The 16,455-nt window shown below is 47.4% G+C and overlaps 2 protein-coding genes across 8 annotated transcripts; one reads left to right on the forward strand and one right to left on the reverse strand.

Moving 5' to 3' along the window:
- Positions 1 to 271: 271 nt before the first annotated feature.
- Positions 272 to 11,557, reverse strand: Slc5a6 (solute carrier family 5 member 6). Of its 7 annotated transcripts, none has more exons than XM_017798644.2 (18): positions 11,432 to 11,557; positions 10,557 to 10,630; positions 9,354 to 9,429; positions 7,787 to 8,327; positions 7,416 to 7,481; positions 7,059 to 7,110; positions 6,611 to 6,678; positions 5,509 to 5,663; positions 4,992 to 5,132; positions 4,684 to 4,813; positions 4,258 to 4,346; positions 3,836 to 3,948; positions 3,434 to 3,501; positions 2,500 to 2,586; positions 2,186 to 2,367; positions 1,879 to 1,982; positions 1,520 to 1,635; positions 272 to 1,241 (listed from the first exon to the last, which is right to left on the reverse strand). In XM_017798644.2, the coding sequence occupies exons 4-18, from the start codon at positions 8,177 to 8,179 to the stop codon at positions 1,095 to 1,097; spliced, it is 1,911 nt and encodes a 636-aa protein (XP_017654133.1). In that variant the 5' UTR covers positions 8,180 to 8,327; positions 9,354 to 9,429; positions 10,557 to 10,630; positions 11,432 to 11,557; the 3' UTR covers positions 272 to 1,094. The 7 variants fall into 7 exon arrangements, with proteins under 7 accessions (XP_017654133.1, XP_008833259.1, XP_008833260.1 ...); XM_008835037.3 differs by lacking the exon at positions 11,432 to 11,557 and adding an exon at positions 10,981 to 11,413; XM_008835038.3 differs by lacking the exon at positions 11,432 to 11,557 and adding an exon at positions 10,722 to 10,959.
- Positions 11,438 to 16,446, forward strand: Atraid (all-trans retinoic acid induced differentiation factor). Its single transcript, XM_008835042.3, has 7 exons — positions 11,438 to 11,568; positions 12,192 to 12,310; positions 14,825 to 14,896; positions 15,095 to 15,166; positions 15,319 to 15,440; positions 15,796 to 15,893; positions 16,092 to 16,446. Exons 1-7 carry the CDS (start codon positions 11,470 to 11,472, stop codon positions 16,194 to 16,196), a joined length of 687 nt encoding a protein of 228 aa, XP_008833264.1. The 5' UTR covers positions 11,438 to 11,469; the 3' UTR covers positions 16,197 to 16,446.
- The last annotated feature ends 9 nt before the right edge of the window (positions 16,447 to 16,455 follow it).

Here is a 16,455-nt window from a genome sequence, read left to right on the forward strand (position 1 = left end):
GTCTTCCTGTAGCCCCAGCTGTCCTGGAACTATGTATACCAGGCTGGCCTTTAACTCACAGAGATCCATCTGCCTCTGCCTCTCAAGTGCTGGGATTAAAGGTGTGTGTCACACCTGGTGAGACCTTTTTTCTTTAGAAAATAAAAACCTGGGGTAGAGGTCAGAAGAAGACACATGTCCCAACCTGAGCTGAATGAGCTATGACTGACCACCTTGGGAGGCAGTCTTAGCAAGGCTAAACCCTCAGATCTGGGGAAAGCAGAGGCCAGACTCTAGGTCTAACAGCAATTTTTATTCCCTAGGAACAAAATACATAAGGAAGAAACTCCAAAAGGAAATAGGAGCACAAATGACAGAATGATACCAGGGTGGCCTGATTCAGTTCAGGATTGTACACTGTATAAGGACCTGGGTAGGGCCCTGATTCCTTTAATTCACATTTGCCCTGTCTCTGAGTGCCCACCTGAGATGGAGAGGGCAGGATCTGTGATGTGGAAAACTTTCCCCCACTATACAAAGTAGATGAACATACATATCTAAGGCCCAGGAACACCAAAACCTCCCTGTCAAGAATGGAGGTAGGCAGATAAGAGGGGCTTGGGTGTCATAAACAACCTGAACATGATCACAGGGGCCCACTGTAACTGAAAGAATCAGGGCTGACATGGGAGGCAGAGACAATCAACAGGTGGTCATGGAAGCTTCATGCTTAATGGTGGAACTGATCAATCCTGCCAAAGTGGGTCCCAGGGCAGTTATAAGTGCAGTCTTTCTTCACGCCAAGGACCTTGGTTCTACTGAATCAGAAGCACCATCGTTTTCTCAGCATATTCACTTATTTCCCAACTTATGACATAATTGTGTGCCTTTGTAAACCTGATCCTTAAGAGAAAAGACTGGCAAGGGATAAGAAAAACCCTGTCTCACCTTCATATGTCCAAGACTGGACAGCTTTCATGGCAAGTGAGAATCTTTAAGAACAAAGTCGTTTGTTGTGGGCTAGGTCATCCCAACCCAACTCTGCAGAACACATGTAGGGACTCATCCCTGCACTTCAAAGTGGCCCCTGGCTGCTGCTTTGCAGTGAGGCCAGGTCACAGGGAGGTCTCTTGAACAATGTAAGTAGGGCTGCATGGCTGGTGGACAAGGCCATCCTCGGCCACCTCCTCTTTGTTTCTGCTGTCCTGCAGCACTCCATTCCTTATCTTCTCCGGAAACAGGTTGGAGATCATGGGGGCATCCTAGAGAACACAGAGCAGATGTGGTGAGGCTGGTGAATGTGGGAGAGGACAGGTAGAGCAGGGATGGGGAGGGCAGGCTAGGCTGTGGTCCCTAGAGTCTAATGCCCCCCCCAACGCCAAAGGACCACAATGGGGAGGCTCGAGTGGCTACTGTGGAACCCTCTTTGCTTAGGCATAATAGAGGAGTGCAGGGGGAGCAGGGGATGGTAGGAGACCTGGAATGTAGGTGGCTTCTTGGGGGAAGGAAAAAGAGGGGATCATGTGACAATCAGTCCCACCTGGCAGTGGCTTCTGCAACAAAGCCACTTCTGGCAGGACAAGGGCAGGAGTGAAAGGAGCTTTGGCATCACAGGGTAAATGGTACCGGGGTTCAGGGACCGGCCCCGCATGCCCCCTAAGGACAAAAGCACTTGTGAGTCTCTTTCTGAAAAGGCCCCCAAAGCAGCAAGCCCCTGCTCGTCCTGCACCAATGTCTGAGCCCCCCAGTCCACTCACTGATATCAGCAAGGAAGACTGGCTGTTACTAACATTCAAAGTGTCCCAAGATCAGGGTCCCACCTCCCCCAGACTGCAAAGTCACCAACCCCCCCGCCCCAGCCCTTCCTTAATTCTCTGTGCAGCAATCCCACACCCTCACCGGTGAGCAGACTGACAATCAGGCCTACTACAATGACTGTCGTGGAGTTGTGCGCACTGTACCATAAATAGGACAGGGAGTAGAACCGCTGCAGTCCTGTGGGCCTGGGGAGAGCAGAGAAGGATAAGAACAAGAAGCAATGCCTTAGCAGGGCATTCCTCAGTCACCAAGACCTACCCATTTACAAGATCTTAGGACCCAACCCAGTTCTACTCTAAGGTATTTGGTTGCCCATCCCTTAGCAAGGCCCTTATGAAATCCCTCAGAATTGAGCTACTATCCCCAAGGAGATTGTGCCCCGCCTCACTTGGAGAGGGTGGTAGAAGGCATCAGGGTGGTCACGGTGGTGATGGTCAGATTGCTGGGCAGGAAGGAGCTCGACTCATTAAGGGAAGGGGATACCACGGCAGAACTCAACCTGGTCACTATGCTCCCAATGCCGATCCAGAAGGCCATAATAAGTCCAGCCAACAGGCCCACAATGGCTCCCTGCCCAGAAACACAGTGAAATCTGTCAGAAGGTCAATGCCACCAAACCTTCACACCAACCTCAAGCACTCCTGCTGAAAGCTCTTCCATCCCAGTCCCATCCACATAGCTGTAGTGCCAGATGTCACTCACAGGAGGATTGGCACATGGAAAGAACATCCCGAGGCAGAAGAGTCCCAGCAGTGGCCCTCCAACCATGCCAAAGATGCTGATTGCTGCCTGGGGTTGCAGGAAAAAGAGAAAAGAAAATATGGGCTCAGAGATCCCAGCCTCACTGCCCAGAGTCAGTCACCAGCTGTCAATTTCTTCCAAGGCAGGAATGGCTGACGGAATGTGCTCTGTGTTCTGAGGCTGAGCCCTAGGTCTCTCTGTGCTGACAACATCATAAAAATGATGTTGGGTCTTTTGGTCAATTTCAGTTATCATTTACCAAAGGAGAATTTATAGGGCTGGTGAGATGGCTCAAGGGGTAAAGGTATTTGCTGCCAAGGCTGATACTGGAGTTTGGTATCTGGGACTCACATGGTAGAAGGAGAGAACCAACTCCCAAAAGTTGTCCTTTGACCTCTGCTTAAGTGCTGGCATGTGTGTCTCCACACACAATAAAAAAGTTTTTTAAAAAGAATTTGCAAGTCGGTCACAGTACTAAAGGCAGAGGCAAAGGTAGGCAGATCTGTGAGTTCAAGGCCAGCCTGGCCTACATAGTGTTGCTGCCCAGCAGGGTTACAGGAAGATCCTGTCCAAATAAATAAGTAAAAATAAAAACAATAAATACAATAGATATTTGATACCTGCCCTCAGGCCATTCCTCTTAGAATACCTGTCTTCTTGTTTCCTGTTTCAAACACCCCCCAACCATTAAAAATTGCTTTCTTGCCGGGCATGGTGGCACATGCCTTTAATCCCAGCACTCGGGAGGCAGAGGCAGGCAGATCTCTGAGAATTCAAGGCTAGCCTGGTCTACATAGTGAGTTCCAGGACAGCTGGGGCTACAGGAAGACCCTGTCTCAAAAAGACAAAAAAAAACCAAACAAAAAAATTGCTTTCTCCTCTCCATAGTCATTACCTGTAGCACAGGTCCCAGATGAGATGAAATATAGGCCATTCCCAGACAAAGTAGCCCATAGCCAAAGGCTGCAGAGAAGCAGAAGGGAGGAAAGAAACCAATGTAAATAAACACAAAGAGGGGGGGCACTTTTATGTCCCTGGAAAGAAAAGGCCCATTACCTCATGCCTCAGCTCTCTGCTCTGTCATCACTCCTATGTGACTCAGACCCTGTGTGCTCCCACTCTCCCCACAAGCAATGTGCTAGGACATAAGCAGCCATAGGGTGAAGGCTGTGTGCTTCATCAGGCATGTGCTGAGCCCAGGATAAAGCAGATGCTCTACAGCGGACTCATGACAATGGTCAATGTATGTGTATCTCAGAGTGAACAAGACTTAAGATATGCAGAAGCAAAATCCCACCAAGGCTCCTGGAAAGCATGATGGCCCGGGTTTCAGACAAGGCAGGGAACCAGGGGTGTATTAGGTCTTCCATTGTAACAGTTGCCAGTGAATTGAACGCAGAGGATATGGTGCTAGAAAGGAGGAAAAAGATGGTAAGCTTCCTGAACGTGGTGGCATATGCCTTTAATCCCAGCACCTGTGAGACAGAAGCAGGCAGATCTCTGAGTTTGAGGCCTGCCTGGTACACACAGTGAGTTCCAGGTCAGCTGGGGCTACAGGGAAACCCTATCTCAAAAAAAAAAAAAAAAAGATGGTAAGTAGTGTTGGGTCTTGGGGTCAAGAGAGGCAGAACCAAGGACTCTACAGACTTGGAGATCCCTCCCCTCTATCCCAGCAGGGGTAGGTGTAATATACCTGGAGGAACTTATACAAGGGGGTACCTGAGAGATCCACTGAAGAGGCAGGCTACAAAGAGCCCAGGCAGGCCTGGTATGTCTTTCAGGACGTCCATCACAAAGTAGAGTACTAACTGCAAGAGCAGAACATGCTCTCAGACACCTCATCAAACCTGTCTTCTGTGTAAAATGACTCTGCTGGGAGGCTTAGATGAGACCAGATATGAGACAGTTCCCAATAAGCATGTGGTACACAGTGGGGAATTGATAAAGGCAGGTCCCTGCCCTCAAATAGGGTGAGCACTAACCAGGTATACTGGGGACTGGGATCTGACATGCTGGACTGCTGGAAGCTCAGAGTGGGAGAAGACCTTCCATCCATTTTCCCAATTCAGCTACACAAGATACTCTGTTTAGGGGTCCAGACTGGCTTTTTAGGAGCATAAGGAGGAGCCAGGGAAGCCTTCTCACCTGGTCAGGTGCTGCCTTTTCCTGCTGGGGGCTCATATTATATTCCTTATAATAGGCAAACATGACCAGGCCGATGAGGCAGCTCATGCAGAGGGCTATCTGCTGGCAGGGGAACACTGCATAGCAGGAGCTACAAGAGACCAGTGCCAAAGGAAAGGTGGCATCAACACTCTTAGGCATGCCCTCCTAAGCCTCCAGAAAGACCCCTAAGAGGGAGTGTGCACCTATGGGGATCCTGTCCCACCCCACTGCCTCTAGGGAATCCCTTCCCAAGTCCTTGCTCCAATACTTCCTGTCTCTGCACTTACAGCACAGCAGCCCTCTCCGTGTGGGAACTGAGGTAGCGCTGCACCTGAGCCTGGTTCACTCCATACAAGGAGAGCATCATGAAGATGCCCCCGAAAGCCAAAGTCCAGAAGGTATGACGCACAAAGGGATCAGGATCCAGCCTGCAACAGATACCACTCAGTCACTGCTACAGCCCCAGATAAGGTGCCTACTTTATTCTCTTGGCAAGAGAGGTCAGTGGAGAGTAGAGCAGAGCCACCAGCACTAGGCCAACAGAATGGCAGAAGGCAAGGAGCTGGGAGAGATTCTAGATGGCTCAGCAAGTAGGAGGGAGGATTCCTTTTCTCCAAGCCCAGCTTCATCTCAGGCATGCATCTAGGCAACATCTAGACCTTCCATAAACACAGGCCAGGCATCCATGATCACCCTCTGCAGTATGAGCTTTCTGCCTTATGAAGTGTTGTGAACTTGTCCTCTGCTTACTAAAGGCCTGAGACCAGGCTCTGAAATGCCAGTTAGGAGAAGGCACATACTTACTTGATCCCAGAGATGCGGTCATTCTGGTAAGCCACGTCCCATACTTTCCCCAAGCCACCCACTTTGGCTGATCCTACAATGATGACCACCAGCTGCCCTAGGAACATAACCAGTGTTTGGAACACATCTGTCCAGATGACAGCTTTCAGCCCACCCTGCAGGGAAAAGAGCACATCTGTCACAAATGTCTTCTAAACCATCCACTGAGAAGGACATCATACCACTTAACAAAGCCCCTGCATAACCCCTGAGACTGTTGGGTCATCCCCATCCACCTTCTACCTTCCCGGGCTAACTGCCTCCTATACCCAATACTAAATCTCACCTCACCCTGTATCACCCTAGAATTCCATCCCATTTTTTTTCCTAACAGAATGATTTCTTTTATTTTTTCTTTTTTTTTAGAAGCATTTTATTACAGCTCTAATATACTCATTAACAGTTTCCAGAGCAAAGATACATCTCTTTCAAAAGTGGCTATAAAATTTTTAGGTTTGCTGTTGAATTAATATAGTTATACAATATTGAACTCAGTATAAGCCCTATAAGACATAAAATTGAATGTGTTTTTAACCTTTAAAAAAGATCTCCATTTCATTTTAAAATGTACTGTTTCTTACAGAATGACTTATTGTTTTTGCTCGTAACACTGAGATGTTGGCACATGTATCTAATCTATATGTATCAGTTGCACTTCGGATCCTTGGCACCTGTGTTATGTCTACAAAGTCATTGGGTAGATTTCAATGGTAATGTTTATCTAATTAACATGATGTAAATTTTTATGCTTCCTCCTCAAATATAATTCATTTTTTAATTTGTTGATTTTCTATGTGTGTGTATATCACACAGAACATCCCAACCCATTTCTTATCTCTATTCTTATTTTTTTTTAATGCTTTTTTGAAACCATGTCTCCCTGTAGCCCCAGCTGACCTGGAAGTTATAATGTAAACCGGTTGGCCTCAATCTCAGAGATCCACCTGCCTCTGCCTCTGGAGTGCTGGGATTAAAGGCCTGCATCACCACACCCAGCCTTCTCATCTTTAGTCTTATGGTATCCCTTTTTTCCTTCCATCCCTCCAAGAAACATCACACATACCAGTGCAGTATAGATGTTGCAGACAATGCCTAGGGCCAGCACTGACAGCCACAAATCAAAGCCAGTCACTGTAAATAGATACAAGTCACATTCCTATCTCTGTGAAGTTTTCCAATGGAAAATTCAGAGAAATCCTGGTGAGGGTCCAAAATGAAGCAATCACTCATTAAAAATGAAATAAATTATTCACCATGATAGGCAAAAATGTCTGCATCAAAAAGGGTTGATTAACCAGTTCAGGCGTGGCATGGTAATGTTTGATCAGCCTTCAAGTGAGGCAAACCAAGTCTACTTCTACCTTTGATAGAGACCAAGCCAAGAATCCAGGCAATGAATCAACTTCTCTTGAAGGTCAGATTCTTCCTGGCACACCACCCTCTCTCCACCCCCTTCCAAAGGCATCTTCCCAGACTACCAAGGCCAGAAGTCAGGGGCTATGACTCCTCACCTGCATTGAGGGCCAAGGATGGCGCATAGAGTGCAACCCCCATGTAGATCACCTGTAAGATGTGGGAAAGGATGTGAAGTGGAGGAGATGCAGGCGAAAAGAGTGAATGATGGGCCCCAGCTCGAACATCCCCAAGGCTTTCCTATGCCTAGGCTCACATCCCTTGCCCTTCTCCCAAAGTCTGGATGGCCACCACTACCATTCTGTAGTGGCATCAGATAAGATGGGCAACAAGATACCATGAGGGGCTTGACCACACTGCCACTTGTAGGAATTTCAATCCTGCCATTTTGGGAGCAGGGAAAGCTCTACCTCCCTCCCCTTCCCCAGGCTCAGTTTCTATCACATTCTACTTACCATCTGAAAGATGAAGGTCACAGTTCCACAAATTCGCACTGCTTTATTAAAGCGGAGCTCCAGGTACTGGACAGAAACAGAATAAAAGGTATGGCATTCCTCCTGACTGCAACCCTCACAACACACAAGAGACCCAGGAACATGAGGGGTTATCTAAAGCATATCCACTCTGGACCCCCTAGATCTAGCACCTTCCTGCTCCTCCCCTAGCTCTAACCCCTCCCAGGAAGAACTGAGAAACTTGGGGCAGTTGTCTTGTCATTCATCACACTCTTCTTATTCTTAGGTGGTAGTGTCCAGCGTCCTAGCTCTCTTATATACCCTAGCCTCTTCTCCACTACTGGCCCTGGACTTCCTCTTTCTCTGCTTACCTCATAGGCACTGGTAAGATGCAAGCGGTAGAAGACGGGGATAAAGATGTGAGCAGGGATCAGTAGCCCGAGGAAGTAGGAACACCCCAGGAACCAATACTGGGTTCCAAATTGGTAGATCTCAGCTGGCCCCCCCAGGATGGCTACTGCAGACTGAAAGGTGGCCAGCAGGGACAGTGCCACAGGAAGGCAGCCCATTTTTCGGTCTGCCAACAGCAGCTCACCAACGGTATGGTGGCCCCAGCCACGGCAAGCATGATAGAGCCCAATGACCAGGGAAAGAAGCAGCAACAGGCCAAATACCACATAGTCCACAATAGAAAAGGTGGAGGTGACTGTGCTCGTGTCTGAGGTTGGGTGGAAGGGAGCTGAGGTGCTCTCCCCCACAGTCATCCTCACTGCGTCTGTGCTCTGCAGCCACTTGGTACTCTTTGGTTCTGACTCAGCTGAGCAGGTAGAAGCAAGTGGCTCCCAACTGGTTCCTGGCTCAGTCCAGGCTCACAGCCTTCCTCTTCCACTCAGTGACATGGTTCAGGGAGAGCTGCAAGAAGTCACCATTTGTGGTTTGTTTTTTTGTTTTTTGTGGTTTTTTTGGTCTTTGAGACAGGGTCTCCCTGTAGGCCCAGCTGGCCTGGAACTCACTATGTAGACCAGGCTGGCCTTGGTCTCACAGATCTATCTGCCTTTGCATCCCAGAGTGCTGGATTAAAGGTGTACACCACCATGCCTGGCTAAGAAGTCACCTTGCTAAGGGTCAAGCATACCCTGTCCTCATGGCTGTCCACCCACAGGCCTTGAACATGTCATGGTCATCAGACTTAAGGCCAGCTAGCACAATGGTGAATGCCAACAAGGCACTGGGTGGGATGGTTAGGGAGAACCAGAGAGAGAAAAAAACAGAATGAAACAGTCAGGAGATAGTAATTTGACCAGAACCTTGAATGTGCAAAGCTATGAAATTCAAGAATATTCTTCAGTTTCCACCCAAGTAGTAAAATAAAAATCAACTCTAGTCTATGTTTTTTCTTAGAATCCCTGGCCTCCATTTGTAGGCACAGACCCAGTCACTACAATGTACTGAGCCAGCAGAGCCCAGCCTGGCGCCACAGCCCAGCAGGGAAGAAGAAATGGAGACTAATAACAGCAAGTTTTCCCCTATTACCCGTGGCCTCAGTTCTACCTCTCATGACCCTCCGTGTCATGGACCCCCATAACACCAACCACCAGTGAGTTTGCCTTCATGAAAGCCCCAAGTCCCATTCAAGGCATGAGCAGATCAACCGTTGTACCCCTTTCCTAACATCCCCAACGACACTAAAGAAGCCCTGTCACTCATCTCTTAGGCTCTACTTGCCACACCAGTCAACAGTGGACCTAGCAAGAGTGGTGAGGTTCAAAAGTAAGACAGACAAGGCAACAGGGAGCCAGAGATTCAAAGGTACAGGAGCCAGAGATTCAAAGTTAGGATTTCAGAATCCCTTTGGAAAGAAGACACCCAGTCAGAGAGCTGGTAAAGTAAGGGGCACAGCAGCAGAGTGATACCATCCAGCTAGGAGCAGAGACCTACCTGGAGAAGCAATCCCTGTTCTGAGGCTGTGTCACCTGAAACTGGGCAGAGGGAGAGGGTCTGGTTCTACAAGCAGCTGAGGAGAGAGCAGAAATCGGAGTTAGGGAAAAGCATAGAAGCTATTTATTCTGGCCTCTTCAAGGAACCAATTGCTGTGATTCAAATGACCCTTATCATCTTATAAGCCCCCAACTCAGCCCTAGAAGGTCCACACTGGGGAGCAGAGTGCTCACACTCAATAGCATTCTTAGATGGATTAGGCTTTCAGCCTAAATCACTCTTGGCACCCTGTGTGCTACAGAGAACTAGAAAGGAATTGCCAAGACTGGAAAGTTACTTTTCTAACCCTACACATTCAAGAATATACCACAGTTCTCAAAAGAACAGCAATGGGATTATACTATTTCAAAGCTCAAAGAAATCTTATTAGATCACGCTTACAAGTCCCTCATTTCACATATAAGTACATAAAGGCCCAGTAACACAAGTAACCTTTCCTTTTTTTCTTTTTTTGTCTTTTTGAGACAGTCTCCCTGTAGCCCCAGCTGGCCTGGAACTCACTATGTAGACCAGGTTGGCCTTGAACTCAGCGATCCACCTGCCTCTGCCTCCCAAGTGCTGGGATTAAAGGTGTGTGCTACCATGCCCCGCACCTTTCCTTTTTTCCCTTTGCATATGCAAATATGCTTGCAGATGTGTGTAGATCTGTGAGCATGTGGAGTACACAGGTTGATGTCAGGTATCTTCCTTGATCACTCCCCACTTTATTCGAGGCAGGGCCTCTCACTGAACCATGTGGCAGACTGGGCTAATCTAACTAGCCAGCTTACCCCTGGTTACTTTGAGGGGTGCTGGGGACTGAACTCAGTTAGGCAAGCACTCTATGAGCCTCACCCACCCCTCTGAAGCCTAAAGAGAGGGGTCCTTGCAGGACCAATCACCACCGAAAGATCCCCTCCAAATCTGTCTTGCGCTGAAAATTCCTCAAGGCCTGAGAGGCTTGGGGTTTCCCATTAAAATTAAAGTTGCCAGATACTTGGAACCTGTGGGAAGGAAGCCTGGATGAACTCTGAGATGAACTTTGGTTGTCTTTGATGAGCTTTAGCTTTGGAGGGGCTCTCACCAAAAGCACCATTGTGGGCTTGGGTGAGCCGAGAGGTCTCGGCGTCCTTCAGGACTCCTGCCACTCCGGGGAAGCGCTACCTTGCCTTGGTCCGTGGCTCCTCCGGCGCTAGGAAAGTCCCTCCATTCTTTCCCGAATCAGCATCGCTCTTTTTCTGCAAAAGAACACCAGTTAGGGAAGTATCTACCTGGCTTTGCCTTCCCGCCGGGCTCCGGAAGGCTGCGCAGAAGTAAGGTGAAGGGTACTGAGTATCCGAGGCGTTCCCAGACTCGAGTCCTCCCGCCGGCGTTTGCCCTTCGGCCCTCGATCTTCGCTCCTCCAGGACCTTATCCTCACAGTTCACCTTTTCCCTGCTCTCCACACGAGTTGACCCCACCAGCTCGCGCCAGTACTTAAGATCAAAGCCCACATGGTGGGCGGCTCGCAGCGCCCTGCCCGGAGGCGGCTTAACCCAGCCGCTCTACCGGGCCCACACCCCGCCCCGCCCGGCCCCGCCCGGCCCACCTGCGGGATCTCCACACGTGGGTTGCTGGCTAGCCAGGCTCCCAACGCGCGGACCGGGTGACAGCGGGGCCCCGCCCCCTGCCCGCCCGGTGGCCGCACCGCCATGTTTATTGAGGGCGGATGGAACGGCCCCGGGCCTCTGCAGAGGCGTGACCTGGGAGTCCCCGCGAAGCTGACGCAGCTTGCCGTCGGCTCCAAGGAACTGAGCTGGGAGCCGGAAAGCCTGCGCTACAGGGAGAAGTGGAGACGGGGGTGGGTCTGTCCATACAGAACGAGGACAGGGCGGCGCCGAGAGGAGCGCGGGATCTCCGCTAGCAACAGCCACCTGAAGCCGAATTAAGCCACGCCTCCAGGCAACTGCGCTAGGGCGATTGGAGCGACAGGACCTTTAAGATTAGGCCACGCCTTCAGGCGGAGGTGTGGTTCTCAGGGGGCGGAGCCTCGCGCTCACCTCTCGCGAGCTGTCAAGAAGGTTGAATCCAAGGGAAAATGGCGTCTCGGGAGCCTGGCAGTTCTGTGAGCCCAGTACCCTGGGCTGCTGTCTTGCTCTTGACTCTGGGAGTGGAAAGGGCTCTGGCTCTCCCTGAGGTACAGAAGAAAAGTTGCGATCGGGCTGATATCGGGTTATTGCCTGCTGTCGAGCTCGCTGCGGCCGTGCCCTCGCCGGCCAGCTCGGATTCCTGTCCTTACAGGATCGCGCTCCCCAGTACTCAACGCCGCGCGGGCGTCTGGCGCCCTCACCCTGCCCACGTTCAGAGACCTTTGAAATTTGATCTCCTCGCTCCTTAATCTTTGAATAACTTTACATTGTTCTTCCCACTGATGAGTCCTCTGGCTCTTCAGCAAGCTGTCGGTGCACGAATGCCTTTTACATGGTGCATTTCCTAGGATGCTTGAGTTCTTTGTGTACCTGCAGTCCTTTAACACTTGCCAACCCGTGGCTGTCAGGTTGAAAGTCCTTAGCACATGGCGTGTAGTGACTCAAAGACGGGAGAGTCTAGGCGAGGATTTGTACTGACAGTCTGGTGCGCTGATTTGGCTCCCGGCTGTAAGAGGAGAAATGACTTCTAGTCTAGACCTATAAAAGCCACTTTTCTGCCCTGTGCTACAGGAATTCCGGAGAATGTACTGACAATTAGCTCTTGATCCTTGTTTGTTCTTGTTTTTCTTTTTTCTTTCTAGTCTTGATAAGGTTTATTTCTCTTCTGCAGATATGCACTCAGTGCCCGGGAAGTGTGCAAAATTTGTCCAGAATAGCTGTTTATTGTAAGAAGACATCGGAGTTAATGAAGGGCCGCTGCTGCATGAATGAGAAGGGCACCATCTTGGGGTGAGCGAGGAGACATCCTTAGATACTCAAGAGTTCCCACACCAGAGTCTACAGGGTTTTAATTGGCTTTGGGGATAAATACTGGTGCCTACCTGGAGGCATCTAACGCTTGATTCTATAACTTTTAAATTTGTTATAGCATTTTTTTTCTAGGTAAATGATCTTATGGTTCTTCCTGGATGACACTTCTTAGGAGTCAGTTTTGGCCAATTTTATAGATCTTTTATAGCGTTTTAAAATAGTTTTATAATCAGGTCTTTGGATGATTTTTTTATTAGGATACATTTTCTATAACTTATTTATTTAAGTGTTAGGGACTAAACCTAGGACCCTGTGCATGCTACTCAAGTACCCTACCACTAAACTATATCCTCAGCCCTTTTTGGTTTGTTTGGCTTGTTTTGCTCCTTTTTTTTTTGTCTTTGTTGGTTGGTTGGTTAGGTTTTTGAGATAGTATCTCACTATGTAGCTCTTTCTGATCTGAAACTTGATATGTAGACCAGGCTAGCTTGGAACTCACAGAGAGCCTCCGGTTTCTGCCTCCCAAGTGCTGTGCACCACCACACCCAGCAAGTTATATATTTTATACTGTTGCAGTTTGTTTTGAATTTTTTAAAAAAATTACTTATTTTTCTTTTATATGTATGAGTGTATTTCCTGAATGTATGTAAGTGCACCCATACACCCACAGAGACCAGAAGAGGGTGTTGGATCCCCCCGAACTAGATTTATAGATTGGTTGTTAGCTACTATTCGGGTGTTGGAACTTGAACCTAGGTCCTCTGGAAGAGCAGCAGTGCTCTTAGCTGAGCTATCTCTCCAGCCGCTACTTTTTTTTTTTTTTTTTTTTTTTTTTTTTTTTGATTCCCTGTAGTCCCAGCTGACCTGAACTCACTATATATAGACCAGGCTGTCCTTGAACTCACAGAGATCTGCCTGTCTCTGCCTCCTGAGTGCTGAAACTTAAGGTGTGTACCACCATACCCAGCCAGCCTCTACTCTTAACTCAGTAAATGAAGAAAAATTCTTCTATGGTCCTTAATATACAGGAGTTTACAATTAGTTTGTTATAGGAAATGCATTTGGAAAAAACTTTTAAATAATTTGCTTTTTTTTTCCAATGTAAAAATCTCTGTGGCTGGACCTAGTGATATGCATCTGTAATTTCTGTTAAGGTTCAGATAGCCTTGCCCCCTCACCAGCAGGGTCTCAGGGACTTCTCAAGCTCCTGAGAAAAGGGAACTGAGCTGATAAGCACCCTGTCTTTGAAGTCTAGAGAAGCAGACTTTTCTCCACTGTTTGGCCAACACAGCAGGCTTCCCCTTTGATCTCTAAAGACAACAGGTTTTAACAGTCCCACCCCCCCCATGCCTAACTTAAAAAAAAAAAAAAAAAAAAACATCTTCCCGCCTTCTATAGGAAGCAGAAGCCTCCTCCCTTAAAAAAGACCTCAGCTCACTACCTGGGCAGATATTTTCCCTGCCTGGAAGGGAATCTTTCCCATGTGTTCCTTTGCTAATAAACTCTTTTCTGATGGAGTTTTATCTGTGTCCTGGTGCTTCCCTAGATCAACCCTATTTGTCCTAGCTACTTTTTATCTATCAGATGGTGCCGAAACCCGGTTCTTAGGAGTTCAAGGTCACCCTCAGCTACATAGTGAGTTTTAGGCTACCCTGGGTTACGTTGTAACTTTGTCTCAAAATAAGTAAATAAATAGGCCACATGTGGTGATGCATACCTTTAATCCCAGCACTCAAGAGGCAGAGGCAGGTAGATCTCTGTGAGTTTGATTTAGGGAACAAGACCCTGTCTCGAAAAACAACAAGAAAAATACACACACACAAATAAATAAATGAATAAATAAATAAATAAATAAATAAATATTTTAGTGGAGATGGGATGATATAATTCCAGCACTTGAGAGACTGAGGCAGGAGGATTATCACAAGTTCAAGACTAGCCTGGGTTATACAGTGATAATCAAACAAAACAAAATCTGTGGAACTGTGGCTGTGGCTCAATGATAGAGTACTTGCCTAGAATGCATGAGGCCCTGGGTTCAGTCCCCAGTAGCAACAATAAAAAAACCTAACTCTGAGAATCATAATACGAAGTTTACTAATCTAGCCAAAAATATGAACTTTCTTCTAATATATGCACAGCACATAGATATACTGATTAGAACAGTGTGGCCCAAGAGATGGAATCTTCTATACCTCTACTGATCAACATAGTAGCCAGGAATGTATTTCATAAGTATTTGAAATGTGACTGAGGGGATGAAACACTGAACTTTTTGGTAAACTAAGGTACTCACATGTAGCTAGTGTTAACTAGACTGGATAATACACGAGTACAATGTCTACTACCATAGCACTTCACTTGTAATTCTAAATATAATGCTGTTCCATTGATAGTAACTTAAATGGGAGGGGCATGTTTACACAATCAAATACAAACCTTGCCATGGATGGAAAAGAGACATAGTTATACTAATTACCTTATTTCTTTCAGGCTGGATCTCCAGAACTGTTCCCTGAAGGATCCTGGTCCAAACTTTACCCAAGCTCTTACTGCTGTTATCATGTAAGTGGTTAGGTTCCTTTCTGCCCAGAGGGTAAATAGGTAATGGGTAAGTCGTTAGAGATGAACTCTTAGAAAAGTAGATGAATATTATAGTGTCTAAGCCTGTACAATTCAGTGTAAGGATTGAACAGTCCAATAAAGCATGTATGAAGGTAGTGTGCTTTTCTGAGCAGAGTACTAACTTTATGTGCTTTGCAGAGACCTTCAAGCTAATCCTCTCAAGGACAACTTAACCAACACCTTCCGTGGCTTTACCCTGCTCCAGACTCTGTGAGTAGTAGAGTGGGGAAGAACTCAGCAACTTTGAGAGTGTGTGTGTGTGTGTGTTGGAGACTTCATGAACCTTGGCCTCGTGCATTGTTAAATATGCTGCACTCCTAGTCCCTCCAGCCGCACATTATGACCACCTTTGTTATCTTCAGGATACTGCCACAAGATGCCACCTGTCCCGGAGGTATTAATGCCTGGGAAAGTATTACCTCTTATGTTGACAATCAAATTTGCCAAGGGCAAAAGGACCTTTGCAATAGCACCAGAATCCCAGGTATGCCTTCTTATGTCCACCCTTCCAAGAAATCCTTTTCCTCGCTTTTTTCTCGACTTTAGAAAGAAGCTTAGGTGCCTTTTTTTCCAGAGTTTTGGGACTCTAGACCCTTGGAAAGTGAAGGTCTTAATAATTATTATTGTTACATTTTGATTATTTGTAATTTTATTTCCTCTACTTTGGACCTAGAAATAATTAAGAGAATCTAAGTTGAAGCAGATGTTCTAGAAAAAATAATGAAATCCAGTGATTTTCTCTCATTCTAGTATTAACCAGACTCGACTCTTTAACTTCTGAGATCAGAGATCAGGATGTGTACTCTAGTGATGGTCTCTCTTTTTCTCTGGCTCACCAGAAATGTGTCCTGAGAATGGATCTTGTGCACCTGATGGTCCTGGGCTTTTGAAGTGTGTTTGCCCTGATGGTTTCCAGGGATACAAGTGTATACGGCAGGTGAGGAATTGGATCTTTTAGGGATAAGGGAATGCTTTAGGCAAGAACCCGTCAGAAAGACAAGACAAAGACAGACGCCAGTTATCTAGTGAGGGAAACTCCAGGGGAATTGCCCAAGATCGGGAGAGGTTATTAGGAAAGCACTAGATGTTAGAATGTAGCCCTGTGTGTGATGTGACATCTGCTTGTTAATCACAGGGCTCCTTCCCCATGCTTATGTTCTTTGGGATTCTGGGCTCCATCACGCTATGCATCTCCATTCTGCTATGGGGAACCCAGCGCCAAAAAGCCAAGGCTTCATGAACAGCATAAGACTTCCTGCTGACCTGAGATCACCTTGAACTTCTCAGCCCAGCCAGGGAGATTCGCTTCCTTAGCCGGCATTACTGCCAGCGGATCCTCAAGGTTGAAGCTGCCGTTTTTAATGAAAGAAGTAAAACTGCACCGCCTTGGGGTCCTGTGGACACTGGGTTAGAAGCGGACTAGTACCTGTTTGTATTATTGTCTACAATAAACACTTTTTTTTATTTTTCTTTTTCTTTTAGAAATAGTGCCCTGACTC

This window comes from Nannospalax galili, unplaced genomic scaffold (genome assembly GCF_000622305.1).
Source record: "Nannospalax galili isolate Female #2095 unplaced genomic scaffold, S.galili_v1.0 scaffold517, whole genome shotgun sequence".
Lineage (NCBI taxonomy): Eukaryota > Metazoa > Chordata > Mammalia > Rodentia > Spalacidae > Nannospalax > Nannospalax galili.

Coding starts and splice junctions, on each gene's coding strand:
- Slc5a6 (XM_017798644.2), bottom strand. CDS start 8,179: ATGACTGTGGGGGAGAGCACCTCAGCTCCCTTCCACCCAACCTCAGAC. Junction 1,983..2,185: donor CCTTCTACCACCCTCTCCAA/GTGAGGCGGGGC, acceptor TGCTCTCCCCAG/GCCCACAGGACTGCAGCGGT. Junction 1,636..1,878: donor GATTGTCAGTCTGCTCACCG/GTGAGGGTGTGG, acceptor TTTTGTCCTTAG/GGGGCATGCGGGGCCGGTCC.
- Atraid (XM_008835042.3), top strand. CDS start 11,470: ATGGCGTCTCGGGAGCCTGGCAGTTCTGTGAGCCCAGTACCCTGGGCT. Junction 14,897..15,094: donor GCTCTTACTGCTGTTATCAT/GTAAGTGGTTAG, acceptor TGTGCTTTGCAG/AGACCTTCAAGCTAATCCTC. Junction 15,441..15,795: donor CAATAGCACCAGAATCCCAG/GTATGCCTTCTT, acceptor CTGGCTCACCAG/AAATGTGTCCTGAGAATGGA.